This window comes from Mus pahari, chromosome 14 (genome assembly GCF_900095145.1).
Source record: "Mus pahari chromosome 14, PAHARI_EIJ_v1.1, whole genome shotgun sequence".
Taxonomy (NCBI): domain Eukaryota; kingdom Metazoa; phylum Chordata; class Mammalia; order Rodentia; family Muridae; genus Mus; species Mus pahari.
The window spans coordinates 44985482-45000607 of NC_034603.1; the positions used below are offsets into that span (position 1 = coordinate 44985482).

General features: G+C 40.7%; 1 protein-coding gene across 2 annotated transcripts in view; it reads left to right on the forward strand.

Annotated features, from left to right (window-relative positions):
• The window catches only part of Ssh2 (slingshot protein phosphatase 2), a 228658-nt gene that overhangs the window by 51993 nt on the left and 161539 nt on the right, over positions 1–15126 (forward strand). Inside the window, exon 2 of one of the 2 annotated variants that reach the window (XM_021212426.2) lies at positions 384–464. The exons of the other annotated variant lie outside the window; for it this stretch is intronic. Coding sequence (XP_021068085.1) covers positions 384–464 — 81 coding nt within the window. The remainder of the gene's footprint in view (positions 1–383; positions 465–15126) is intronic. 2 annotated transcript variants of the gene reach the window in all.

Genomic DNA, 15126 nt, shown 5'->3' on the forward strand with positions numbered 1-15126 from the left:
CATAGGTGTGTGGATTCATTTCTGGATCTTCAATTCTATTCCATTGATCTACTTGTCTGTCGCTGTACCAGTACCATGCAGTTTTTATCACAATAATAGCACCATTCTTACAGAAAGAAAAAAATCATCCATTGCCCAAATTGGGAAGCCACAGAAAATGCTTGAGCTAACCAAACATTCCATAATCGATTTTCTAGTCACTTAACCAGTCTACTCACGCAACTAGTCACTAGCTATGTTCTATTTAAAACAGCCACCACTAATCAGAATTTCACTTTCTCACCTGAGCTAACATTAGTCACTGATTTGGGTTGGCATATTTCCTCATGCATGTGAGCTCCTTTTTCTGGTTCTCTGAAATGATGATCTTGTTTGTATTACAGAGCTCTTATTTGGAAGACAGTGAATCAGCAGCATTACTTTGCTGTGAATGTGGAGAATCAGAAATCTTTAGTGATTTCAATGTACGTAGGTATATGTTTTTATATACACACAAATAACATACAGCCTTTGGCAATTAAAATCCTTGGGAGGTGGTGAAATTGGCTCCTGATGCAACTAATGTAGTATCCATTATTTTGTCTATTTAGCCTTATTCATCAAGATAGTATAGGAAGACAGTAGGTGACTCAGAATGACTGTATGTATAACTACTGTAGTATATTTACAATCTTTAACCACTGTGTTATATTTACATGCATGTTAATCTTTACTGAAAGCATATCTATCAAAGTAGTAAAATGTTACATCCTAGAACTTTGAATGTATGTCCTATAATTGTCTATAAACTATAATTGTTTTTAGTTTTTCTCCCCTCGTGGATATTTTGTTGTTGTTTCTAGGGAGCTTTATTACACTGGGTCCTGTAAGTTGTTTTTTTAATTTAATAACACATGAGCTCAAATTTGTACTGCCCATCTATTTCTGGATGTGGAGCCATCCAATGAAGCTACCAGGAGCCACATGCTCTCCCTCCCTCAGAGGTCATCAACTGTTCTGGATAGGGGCTTGTGAACCCTTCCCACCCCATGCTAGAGTGTTGACTGGCTTGAACTTGTGCGGGTCTTGACTAGGCAACTACAGCTGCTGTGAGTTCATGAGTGCAGTGGTCCTGCAATGTCCAGAAGACAGTTTTGCTCTGGTTCTCTCCTACCTCTGGCTCTTACACCACCCCCTTTCCAAAATGTCCCTAGCCTTGGAGAGCGGCTGTGATACAGATGTCTGATTGTGGCTAACCACTCCATAGTCACTATGATTCTCTGAAATTTAACCAGTTGTGAGTTTCTATGCTAACCACCATCCACTGCACAAAGAAACTTCTCTGATGAGGCCTGAGAGCTGTTTTAATCTACCAGTAGAAAGATGAATTTAGAGAGACATTTGATGCTATGTTCATTCACATATTTTTTTTCTATCTAAAAAACACATGTTTTAGCCAGGCTGTGGTTACATACACCTTTAATCCCAGCATTCAGGAGGCAGAGGAAGGCAGAGCTCTGAGTTTGAGGCCAGCCTGGTCTACAGAGTGAGTTCCAGGACAGCCAGGGATATACCTAGAAACTTTGTTTTGAAAAATAAAAAACAAAAACAAAAATAAACCAAAAAATGTATGTATTTGTACTGTTGTCATGCCTGGCCCCTGCAAAGGTCAGAAGAGGGTGTCCATGGTTGTGAGCTGCAGTGTGGGTGCAGGGAACTGAACCCAGAGATCCTTTGTAGCCATCTCTGCAGTCCCTCTTGCATGTAGTTGTAATGATCAGTTGTTTCCTTTCCCAATAGCACCTACATATGCTCACACACATTATTATACCTTGAATGGGTTCTGGAATTATCTTGAAGAAATTGAATACAAGAGCAGTGACTAGGGAAGATGAATGAACCATCCATTGAGTATCTCTGTCTTAAAAAGAAAAATCCTTAGTCTCTGCTCTCTACGTCTCCTGTAATCAAAGATACCTTTCCTCACCTCTCTGAGTCTTAGTGCTTTTAGTTATGCTTATCTTTGTCTTCAAGCTTGTGCAAATTTGGAATGGCACTGGAAGAAAAGGTTTTATTTAGGCATATTTTGTGATTGTCACATTTATAGAGACTGGGTGCTCTTGTCAAACCAGGTCCAACTACCATTTTATGGGTGACCCAAGATAACTTGAAGCTTAGAAACATTTTTCCCACTGAGAGATTTGTTCTGTGTCTAGGCTCAACAGTGAGTCCTACTTAATAAATTTTGAAAAATTATAGTTACTATAACATGCTATATTACAGCATTCTTTGAATTGGTTTTTGACTGATACCCCCTTTCATTAAATTTTGTTTCTTTTTTTTATTTTACTTATATTTCAAACTTTATCCCCTTTCCTCACTCCCCCTCCAAAAACCACACTGCCCCATTCCCCTTCCCCCTGCTCACTAACCCATCCACTCCCGCTTCCCTGTCCTGGCATTCCCCTACACTGGGGCATCTAGCCTTCACAAGGCCAAGGGCCTCTCCTCTCATTGGTTTCCCACAAGGCCATCCTCTGCTATATATGCAGCTGAAGCTTTGAGTCCCTCTTTGTGTACTCTTTGGTTGGTGGTTTAGTCTCTGGGAGATCTGGGGCTACTGGTTTGTTCATATTGTTGTTCCTCCTATGGGGCTGCAAAACCCTTGAGCTCCTTGGTTCCTTGCTCTAGTTCTTCCATTGTGCTCAGTCCAATGGATGGCTGTGGGGTACAAAACTAAAACAAAAAATTCTCAACTGAGGAATACCGAATGACTGAGAAGCACCTAAAGAAGTGTTTAACATCCTTAGTCATCAGAGAAATGCAAATCAAAACAACTCTGAGATTCTACCTCACATCAGACAGAATGGCTAAGATCAAAAACTCAGGTGACAGCAGATGCTAGCGAGGATGTGGAGAAAGAGGAATACCCCTCCATTGCTGGTGGGATTGCAAGCTGGTACAACTACTCTGGAAATCAGTTTGGTGGTTCCTCAGAAAATTGGACATAGTACTACCAGAAGATCCAGCAATACCACTCCTGGGCATATACCCAGAAGATGCTCCAACTTGTAATAAGGACACATGCCCCACTATGTTCATAGCAGCCTTATTTATAATAGCCAGAAGCTGGAAAGAACCCAGATGTCCCTCAACAGAGGAATGGATATAGAATATGTGGTACATTTATACAATGAAGTACTATGCAGCTATTACAAACAATGAATTTATGAAATTCATAGACAAATGGATGGGTCTGGAGGATATCATCATAAGTGAGGTAACCCAATCACAAAAGAACACACATGATATGCACTCACTAATAAGTGAATGGATATTGGCCCAGAAGTTCAGAATACCCAAGATATAATTCACAGATCACATAAAGCTCAAGAAGAAGGAAGGCCACCATATAGATGCTTCAGTCCTTCTTAGAAGGGGGGGGGTCAAAATACCCATGGGAGGAAATACAGAGACAAAGTTTGGAGCAGAAACTGAAGGAAAGGTCATCCAGTGACTGTCCCACCTGGGGATCCATCCCATATACAGTCATCAAACCCAGACACTATTGTAGATGCCAACAAGTGCTTGCTGACAGGAGCCTGAGAGGCTCTGCCAGTGCCTGGCAAATTGTGTTTCTTCTAACACATATCTGTGACTAAAATTAGTCCATATAGCTGAGTTTTCCATGTCTCAGATGCTTATTGTGGTCTTAGCACTCATGGAAACGTGTGTTGGTGGTACTTCTCAGGTACACATTTAAGCCTCCTTACCCCTTTCCTCCATGATATAGTTTTAGGGCCTAATTGTATTGCCTCACCTGGTTGGATTTCATTCCATCTTGATGAAGAATCTGGAATGCCACAGATTCAATTATTGTGGCTCATAAATAGCTGGAGTGGTGCTCATTTCCCTAATGCTTACCGACATTAGCTGATGAATCTACACAAACACTCTTTTATCACCACTTTACAGATGACAGACTGAGTGTGGAAAGGTTATAAGATTGTTCAATGTTTTGTGATAAGTAGGGACAGCGCTGACATCACATTTCAGCTGACAGCTATCAGTGAGCTCATTACCAGAGAGCAGAGTCATTCATAGATTATGTACCAGGCTCCTATATAGTATCCTATGAGATTTTATTCAGTGTGTTTTTCATCCTTGCAAAGAATTATTTAGGTACTTTTATTCACAGGCAACTAATTTCTTTTCCTTTCTTTCTTGCTGTAGCCGTCTCCCCCCACTGCCTCCCCAGTAGTATCTCTCTAGGTCACTCCGGCTATCCTGGAACTTGCCATGTAACCTAAACTGGCCTCAAGTTTGTAGTCTTCTTGCTTTCACCTCCCTAATCCTGGAAATACTGACAATCATTTTATAGCCAGAATTTTTATTCATTTGAAATGTCAGGTTTCACCCTTGCCACGTAGGCCTGATGGACCTCAGTTTGATCCCTATGTTCCTTGGTGAAAGGAGAGAACCAACTCCTGAAAGTCATCCCCTGAACTCTAACTCTGTACACAGGCTGGTAAACACACACACACACACACACACACACACACACACACACACACACACACACACACAGGACAAGTTGACTGAAAATTTTTTGTTATTTTTCTGGTTTTTTGTTTTGATTCTTGAGGCAGAGTCTAATGTATCCAAGGCTGACTTCAGATTCATTGTACAGCCAATGATGATTTTGAACTTCTGATCCTTCTGCCTTTAATTTCCAGAGTGCTCAGACCACAAGCATGCACCACCATACTTGCTTTGTACAGTTCTGGAGATCAAATCTAGGGCTTTGTGCATGGTAGGTAGGCAAGCACTCTACCACTAAGTCACAACCCCACCGTGGACTAGCTGAGCTCATGCTTCTCTATCTTTGTTTAAAGGTATTAGGTCCAGTTTGCTCACTTAAGGAGTATTTTCAACCCTCTACCTCTTTCTGCCTTTATTAGTACTCCAATATCTAAGGAAATTTGAAGAGGTCCTTTCTAACTTAAAGGCTTGGACTGGGGATTTAGCTTAGTGGCAGGATGCTTGTCTAGTATTCACAAAGTTCTGGTTCACTTCCAAGTACTGCCCATTCAAGCATACAGACTAACAGTAATCTGAAGATTTAGCATGGAGGGTGGTGTTATTTGTAGAGCAAACATTGAAATCGCCATTATTTAACTTTCTTCAAAGGAAGTAATATGGGATCTTGATAAGGATTTGAAGTGGAAATACTTATGTAAAGAGGAAGAGTAGATGATAAAGCCAATCACTGAGAACCTGTCTGTAATCTTGGAGTAATAATAGTGTGAACTTTGACTAGATGCACTCATTTATTTGGCAATCATTGATTGACTCTTATGTGTAAGAATACTGGGTAAAGAGCTATGTCGTTTGGACATAAAATACAGAATCTGTGCTTAGAGAATGTATAATCAATTGACAAGCTAGTTTTATGGATGGATATGAAGAGGAAAAAAGAAAAAAATTAAATGTTATATATAGGAAGAAAAGAAACTTAGATAAATGAAATTATTTTTGCTAGATTTGCTAGAGGACTGGCTGCCTTAGATCTTATGGTGCCTTCCTAAAAGACGGAGTCCCCTGCCCTTTTTTGGTTCCATTCAGATAATGGTTAGAAGTAGCTACTTTCTCTCTCTGCTGTTGTTGGAGAGACTGAGTCCTAGAGCAGGTGAATGTGCATAGAAGAGATCACAGGAAAATACTAGCCCTAACTGCAGGAGTTTTGCCTTGGCTCTTGGTAAGAATGTCAGGGGTATGTGTGTAGCATGCTCAAGGCCCTATTCAATCCCCAATATTGGGGGTGAGGCCTGGGGGTAAGAATGCCACGTCCCTAGTGACTGGTTGGCTGGAATACTGCTATGACTGCAGGCACCACTGAGAATACTGAGGGTCCTGAGAATTCTCTTTTTATTCTTGCCACCTTACCTGCTGCCATGAAGCCTAAAAGAAGAAAAGGTTCTAGAGAAGCTTGAATTCCAATTACTGGACTCAGAGGGGCTCAGCTATGAACAACATTTATGTAACCATTGTATGACTCTTTCTTCTTCAGGCAGGTGGTCAGGGAAATACTTATTCAGGTGGTTTGTTTCCCAAGAAAAGATCTCTTCATTCTTTTCACTTCCTTGCTCTTCTGACTGCATTCCTACACAGTTACACAGGAAAGGGGACACAGTAAGTGATTGTTATTTTACTGTCTGCTTTATTCTTTTGTTTGATTTGTTATATTCTTATAGAGAATGCATTTTACCTCTGTGAAATAAAAAAGAACTCGTATATTCGTATAGCCCAGTGAGAGGAAGAGGTGTTGTGTTGGCCTTTTATATTACTAAAGAAAAAACAAAAACAATAAAAATGGAAAATCTAAAGTGTATAAGATTATTTTTTAAATATTTTATATTTATTGATTGTGCTGGGATCCAACCCAGAGCTTCATACATGCCAATCATATTCTGTGCCACCACAGCCTCTTTTACATTTAGACAGTGGGTCAACATTTTCTTCTAGGGCAAGACAGAGACTTAGGATCCCAGACTGGAGGTGGTGATGACATGTAGGCCTATAGCAAGCAGTAGATTTTTAGATGTTTCCTTCTATGGGAGTTTTCACATGGAGTCACTTTGTGGGGTAAAAGAGTATATTTGGGAAGAAAGAATATTTAAACTAACATTAAGTTCAAGACAGAAAATTGAAACTATTAATACTAAATAAAGTAAGCCCTAGTTGGTAAGGCAACATTTGTGATCTCTCTCTCTCTCTCTCTCTCTCTCTCTCTCTCTCCCTCCCTCCCTCCCTCCCTCCCTCCCTCCCTTATCCTTGTTGACTGTAAAACACCTCTTTCGTTTGGATTGTCCCACTCCTTTTTAGCAGCTTCCCTCAGCAGGAATCTCACAACCCTGATATCTCCAGCGTCTTGGAATCTCCAAGGCAATCCAGGCTTCACCTTCACAGTTTCATCTCTACCACATGCTTGCCTGCCTGGCCTCAGTGGTTTTCCTTAGTCATAGAGGGGGATTCCATAACCCCTTTCTTATATCCTTGATTCTTTTTCTCTTTTTTTTTTTTTTGGATATTTTCTTTATTTACATTTCAAATGTTATCCCCTTTACCAATTCTCCCTCCCCCTGAAACTCCCTATCCCATCCTCCCTCCCCCGCTTCTATGAGGGTGTTCCTCCACCTACCCACCCACTCCCATCTCTCTGCCCTCAATTCTCCTACACTGGGGCATCTATCGAGCCTTCATAGGGCCAAGGACCTCTCCTCCCATTGTTGCATATCAAGGCCATCCTCTGCAACGTATGCAGCTAAAGCCACGTGTACTCCTTTGTTGATGGCTTAGTCCCTGGGAGCTCTTGGGGAACTGGTTGGTTGATATTGTTATTCTTCCTATGGGGTTGCAATACCCTTCTACTCCTTCTGTCCTTTCTCTAACTCCTCTATTAGGGACCCCTTGAGTCTAAAGTCAGAACCAGTAGACCAAATTTGCCAAGTTCTGCTGCTTTCTCGGGCTAGAACATAGCCCTCTTGTTCAAAAACATTTTCAGCAGCTTTCTGCTTTCCATGGTTTCCTTCTGTCTAAATTTGGCTGTCCTGAATCCCAGCTATCCTGAGTCTCAATCTGTAAGCCAGTCTGGCCTCAAACGCAGAGAACACCAACTTCTCTGCCTTCCAGTGCTGGATTTAAGAGCATGCATCACAACTCCTGGCCATAAACTTTTCTTTACTTCCTTTCACAAGGTGGAAGCTTAGCTCTGTGGAGTCTTACTCTGAGGTCACCCACTCCCTTTATTTCATTTAGCATCAGGCTTTTCTTTAAACTTTTTAAGCTCTTTGAGCACTGGATTTGACTCCATTAAAATTCCTGGTGCTCCTTTTCTCCTCTAACTGTACATTTTGTATTTTTTTTTCCTCGCTCAGCTTGTTCCTTTTTATTATAGATCTGCATAAGTGTGGCTACTAATAACCAAACCACAAAGTCAATACCAGGCTGTCTGGTGTTGATCCATAACTCTTCAATTTAGCCTTAGGGCAGATTGGGGGTGGTCGGGGCGGGGAAACAAGGGCAGAAGGCAGCCACAGTTCTTCACCAAAATATCACAAGGATGGTTTTTAGGCCACATACTAATATTCTTTTCCAAAACCTCTCGAGCTGGACCCCCACAGTTCAAATCATCCTTAGCACCACTGTCTTCCATGCTTCTACTCTTATGGCCCATTAAGCCCTGCTTAAAGCATTCAACTGCTTTCCTAATCCAAAGTCCCAAAGTCCACATTCCTTCAAATAAAAGCACAGTCAGTCCTATCAAAACAGTACCCCAGCCCCTGGTACTAAGCATCTCTTCAGAGCAACAGGCCACTGACTAAGGCACATGTATACTTTTACTTCTGTTTTAGACTTTTTTTTTGTAGAAACAATTTCACTAGCTAACACACATAAATATGGAAAGGGGGAAAAGAAAATTTTATTCATAGGGAAAATTTTTACTATGAGTTTCAAATGGAAGAGCTGTCCCATCAGTATTCAGGGTTATCTGGATGGTTTCTGCTTCACTTCCAGTGCACAGGCGATCACTCATTAGGGCTTTGTACTGGCTAGTTTTGTGTCAACTTGACACAGGCTGGAGTTATCCCAGAGAAAGGAGCTTCAGTTGAGGAAATGCCTCCACGAGATCCAGCTGCAAGGCATTTTCTCAATTAGTGATCAAGAGGGCAAGGCCCCTTGTGGGTGGTGCCATCTCTGGGCTGGTAGTCTTGGATTCTATAAGAGCAGGCTGAGCAGGCCAGGGGAAACAAGCCAGTAAAGAATATCCCTCCATGGCCTCTGCATCAGCTCCTGCTCCCTGACCTGTTTGAGTTCCAGTCCTGACTTCTTTCAGTGATGAACAGCAATGTGGAAATGTAAGCTGAATAAACCCTTTCCTCCCCAACTTGCTTCTTGGTCATGATGTTTTGTCCAGGAATAGAAACCCTGACTAAGACAGGCTTATAATCAGACGAGGGATAAAAGGTATCGCTGCCAAAAGAGTCTGAGCATGAACTGTATTCCTACTTTTTCCTTTGGATGGGTTCTGACTCAAGTGACTATAATGATAGGAAACTGCTTCTGCTGTTGCAAATATTTGAATTCGTTTCAGTATACATTGTAAGATGGAATAGCTCAGCTATTTTAGCCCAGCAAAATAATTCTGAGAAATAATTTTGTTTTCTTTTACAGTTTCTTGAGTGACATTTTTGAGAAAATAGGATTTGTAATAATTTTAAATACAAAGTATATTTATGAAATTAGAATTATTTAGTTCAGTAAGATCCACATTAGAATAGCGTAGCAACCTTTTAAAATAATTTAATAACTGGACTTACCCAAATAAAGCTAAATTGAAATCTGGGTGATTCCAATCTAAGTAAAACCCAAGAATTTGTACTTTTGAGATGCTCCCAGGATTATTCTAACATCAGTCAGGAGTTCAAAACCACCCGTTGTTTTTTTTAACTCTATGCTAAGTTTTGCATCATGAAACCAGAGATTCAGTGTGCAGAATTTATGACATGTGTTTTCTTGAAGAGCAGATGATATTTGAGATGGACTTGAACCCTAAGAGTTGACTGTAAACATGTGATTGTGCAGCTACCACACTTTGAACTTCTACTCACGAATTCCTTGGCTAGGCTTCTCCTGGAAGTGGAACAAGAGACTAAAATTAGTGATCCAAATCTACCTTAATGAAGGATGAAATTTCCAAACTTCATGGAAGGCTATAAAGATTGGAACTTCCTGTATCAACACTTTTGAAGTTACAGGAAAAACTAGAGGACAGTTTTTCTTTATACTTTTAAAATATTATATTGGCATATGCTAATTATATTCAGTAGTGGTTTTCATTGTGATATTTCCATTCAGTTATATAATTTTTTATCTTTATTGAACTAAAATGTACACAGAGGAAAAAATACAACTATTTTCACTTTTATGTTTAACTTAATGAATTATTCTAAGTGACTATATTAGCTATTTTTCTCATTGTTGTGACAAATGCCTGACAAGAAATAAATGAGTAAGAGTTTGACTTACAATTCAGTCATGGCAGGAGCATGAAGCCAGCAAGTCATATTGCAGCCACAGTCTGCCACCAAGGACTAGCTTCCCCCAGCAAGGCTCCATTCCCTAAAGGTTCACAACCTTCCCAGATGGTAGCACCAGCTGATGAACAAGTCCATACACCAGGAAATGGGATCTGATCACCCACCCCTCCTGCCTTCCTTCTCTTAGTCTCTTCTGCTCAGAGTCACCAGCCAGCATTCTCCAGGAATAGTCATTATCACCACTAATTAACTATGATTTTTAAAAAGGGTTTTATTTAAAGAGTATGTGTTTGTGTGTATGTATGTGTGTGTGTATGTATGCTTGTTTGCATGTATGTGTGTGGATTTGTGTGTTTGCATGCCTTGCACAGGTTTGTGCATTTGCATGTACAAGTGTGCGTGTGTGTGTGTGTGTGTGTGTGTGTGTATGGTTGTGTATGGTGTGTGTATGTGTGTGTGTGTGTGTGTGTGTGTGTGTGTGTGCAGTGCCCCTTGACCATATGATTTTGATGTGGGTATATTAGGTTATATATTTTTAGAAGACCCTCTCTGTTTTTAGAATCAAGGCTAAATTTTATGTTAATATGGAGAGGATGGAGAGATGTCTCAGCAGTTAAAAACACTTGCTGCTCTTGCAGAGGACCTGGGTTCAATTCCCAGCACCCACATCAGGTGGATCACAAACATGTGTCATCATGTAATTCCAGTTCAAAAGAATCTTAAAAAATAAAAATCTCAGGCTCAAGATCCAGATTGGGTCAGAGTCTAAGCTTTACTATTTTACTAACTGTGTGACTCCACATCCCCCATCCCTAAAATAAGGATAGATATCTGTCCTGTGGAATTGTTAAAAATAAGCGAAGTCATTTTACGTCAAGAGCTAGAGGGCCAAGGCTAGCATGATGGCTCAGTATGTAAAAGTTCTTGCCACCAAGCCCAACGACCAGAAGACAATGCTTGGCACTCACGTGGTGGAGGGAAGGAATGGACAACTTGTCCTTCTGACTTCCGTATTTACAAAACGTAAATAAAAATGAAATTAAAGATGTAAAAAGAACTAGAAGGCTAATATATAATCTGAGCTGAGTGGTAAGAGGGGCAGATACAGGGTCCTCTTGTATCACCAAATCTTCAACAGAACCAAAACCATCACAATTGAATGTGGCTACAATTCAGTTTATACTTCTGCTCTGGAGGAAAAAACAGTAGACATCTTGGCTATTTTTCCTTTTCCTCACTATCCATTATTGTGTCACAATTAATATGGCAACTTCCAAGCAATAGTCTTTATATTTACAAAATGACTATTGAAGGTGCAGGCCTGTACCTGTACTCCCAGTAACTGGATAGCTGAGGAAGGAGGATTGTGAACCAGCTAGGAGTCCATAGTATGATACTATCTCAAAAAAGTGTCAAGACAAAACAAGAAATTTACGTTCTTATGTATCTTTTTATTCTCCATAGCTTGTACAATGATTTGCAAATTGAACATAGTTAATGCCATATCTAGCAAAATCTAAAATTGATGCTCCAGGGACACCATGCTTTCCTGTGCTGGATTTGTATCCAGTCCCTCTTTTAAGCCTGGAGCCATCTTTTAAACATGTGGCATAGAGAATGCAGGATATAGCAATAAAATAATTATACAGAAACCCCAGAAATTTGACCTAATTTGCAGAATCAAGCAAATAAAAGCTCCAATTGAGTTATATTGAGCCTCCTTGTTTGTATCTGCAGGAACAGTATGAACTCTTAATGGCTAAGCCATCTCTCTGATCCTCTGGATCGCATTTGCTCTTAATGGAATGTAGTCATTTCGGTGCTAGGAATTCAGAAGCAAATGAAATAATAGTTCTTACCTCTGTTTTTGCAAAAGAATAATAATATGTATTTGATTGATTGATTGATTGATTTTTAGTGCAGAAACTTAAGTCTCACTTAAGAAGTTGTTTTTGTTTGTTTGTTTTTAAGTACGTCTTGAGTGAAACTTAATAAAGATCTTTATAAAGTTTATAAGTGATGATACAGCCACAGTTGAGGATCATGATTCTCAAAAAATTCACTATGGGGAAAATATATAAGATTGTAGATTTGGGACTATCTGAAGGCTGAGTTTGGAATATTGTAAAGACTTATGGGGAAAGCATAGGAAGATTGAGATAGCTTAATGTCCAGCGTCATGTGTCCAGAACCAAGATGGGATATTTCACTGGTGATTAGATGATCACTGGGGTATTAGAGCCAGATTCTCTGTTTATTCTGTGAATTTCTCTAGTGTTGTCACCATGCACTCAAGTGCAATCTTTTTCTTGGGTGTAGTGCTACAGGTGGATTCCTGATGAAGCTGCTATTTCAGTCATTAGACAGAAACTGGAGAAAACAGTGGATAGCCCTGACTAAGCAAATGCTGACAGCTGGTAATTTTAGCGATGCTTAATTTTAATGAGTCTTCTGAGTTATCCCCAATGTCTTTTGTATATTTTCTTCACAACATGCTTCTGCAATGGAGTAGCAGTAGTTACTCTTCATCTCACTGAATAATTTGGAAAGTTGAGGTTTACAAGGCAGTAACTTATTGAGGATTTTTTTTTATTATTTAATTTATTTTTTTAGAATTTATTTTTTATTGGTTATTTTATTTATTACATTTCAACTGTTGTCTCCCTTCCCAGTCTCCCCTCTGCAATCCCCCATCCCATTCCCCCTTCCCTTTGCCCCTAAGAGGGTGCTCCTCTGTCCGCCCACCCACTCCCGCCTCACCACTCTAGCATCCTCCTTCACTGGGGCATCAAGCCTCCCCAGGATGAAGGTCCTCCCCTTCCATTGATGCCAGATTAGGCAGTCCTCTGCTACATATGTAGCTGGAGCCATGGACCCATCCATGTATACTCTTTGGTTAGTGGTTTAGTCCCAAGAGTTAGAAAGAACTGAAGGTGCTGAGGACTGTCAGTAACGTAACATTTGTGAATACCAACCGTATGACTTGATCCCATACTAGATTTTTTTATGTGTGTTACCATTTTATGCCAATAGTCTTATCTCTGTTTTTAAAGTGACAAGGCTGAGATCATTAATTCTACAATTATCTGTTATTCTGTGGTACCATGCTAGGTAATGAGCATCCAGTGATGACCAAAGCAAAACCTGTACTTATAGAATTTATCATCTATGGGGAAGGTAGATAATAAAAAGTAAATAACTAGTTATAAAATATGATAATATTATGAAAATGCAAATGGGGAAGGAGTGATTAAAATAACAAGATATAATAGTCATTTAGAGCCAGGCATGGTGGTGCATGCCTTTAATCCCAGCACTTGGGAGGCAGAGGCAGGCAGATTTCTGAGTTCGAGGCCAGCCTGGTCTACAGAGTGAGTTCCAGGACAGCCAGGGCTATACAGAGAAACCCTGTCTCAAAAAACAAAACAAAACAAAACAAATAAGTCATTTAGATAAAGAATGTTCAAGAAAGGCCTCCCCAGCATGGTAATACGTAATTAAGAACAGCTGAGGGATTGGTTTAGGATCACATATCCTAGTATGTAGTGACTTCAAGTCGGATCCTCAAGGCTGTTTTTCCCATGCTATTCTGCTTGTCAGACATACGATTGGAATCCACTGCAGGCTGTGACTTTCCTCTGTGTCATATCAGCCTTCATACCATGACATTATACCAAATTTTCAGAAGGGACATTACAGAATTTATTAATACCAATAAAGTAATTCTTTGAAAAGAGCTCAGTCTCCTAAGATTTTTCTTTAAAGAGAAAGGAGGAGGGGCCATAAATACTTTATGAATTCAATAGATGATAGAAAGTGCCAAAGTAGTCCAACTCTGCTGTGGCTGCACTAGGTACATTTGCTTGAGGAAGTGCCCTGGCATGCACGAGCTGGGACTGGAAGTTCCATTGGATCAGCATCTCATTTCCTGGCCTTACTTGAACTTTCCTCACAAGGCCTAACCCAGGAGCCAAAGCTTGCTGAGGGAAGAAGCTAACTGGGAGGTTTGGGGAGATGGCTAGAATCTCCAGGTGTTTGAAAGAATGTGATAAAAAAGAAAAATCTGCCTTTGGGAAGAGATCATTAAAGTACACCCTGAATTTACATGCTGTGTTCTCCTGATTCCAGTACAGTGCTTGTTTAGCTCTGTTACTTTTAAAGAGTTTTTCACCAGAATATCTCCAATTACCTTTTTTGCTCCAGAAGAATCTAAGTTCTCTTTCTTCCAAGGAAATCATAACAAGCTGGCCAGATGCAGTAGAAGTGTCATCTAACTCTAGATTATGATACTGTTTAGATATGAATTATGTCTGGTGTAGATTCCTGTTCAGAAAGCAATAATATATCATATTCATATAAACATCTTACTCGGTGAATATACTGGTCAAGGTTTCCAATTGTTTGATCTTGGCAATTTGACAGTCTAGACCCAGAGATCTAATTCATAAAAAATTTTCCTCTAAAAAATTATTTTAAAAGAAAGCAGCGGCACTGCCAGGGAGAGGGCGGCTTGGAGAAGCGACACAGCTTCTGGGAAAGATCCCGTTTCTGGTTCTAGTCATCTGGCACCTTTCCCACCCGAGGAGGGGTGTCTGCCCGGGAAGAGTCTCCGGGCCTGAACCGGTAGGAGAGCCATCTTTGCTCTGGTGCACTGCCACGGAGAGGGCGGCCTGCAGAAGTGACACAGCTTCTGGGAACGATCCCGTTTCTGGCTCCAGTCACCCAGCACCTTCCGCGCCCAAGGAGGGGTGCCTGCCTGGGAGCAGTCTCAAGGCCTGAGCCAGCAGGAGAGCCATCTTTGCTCCAGTGCACTGCCAGGGAGAGGGCAGCCTGGAGAAGCGTCACAGCTTCTGGGAAAGATCCAGTTTCTGGTTCCAGTCACCTGGCACCTTTCCCGCCCGAGGAGGGGTGTCTGCCAGGGAGGAGTCTCAAGGCCTGAGCCGGAAGGANAGCCATCTTTGCTCCAGTTCGCTTAGGCTCCAGTCTGCACTAGCAAGAGTGTGGACAGAATAAGCTACACAGCTTCGGGACAGACAGAAGCAACCTA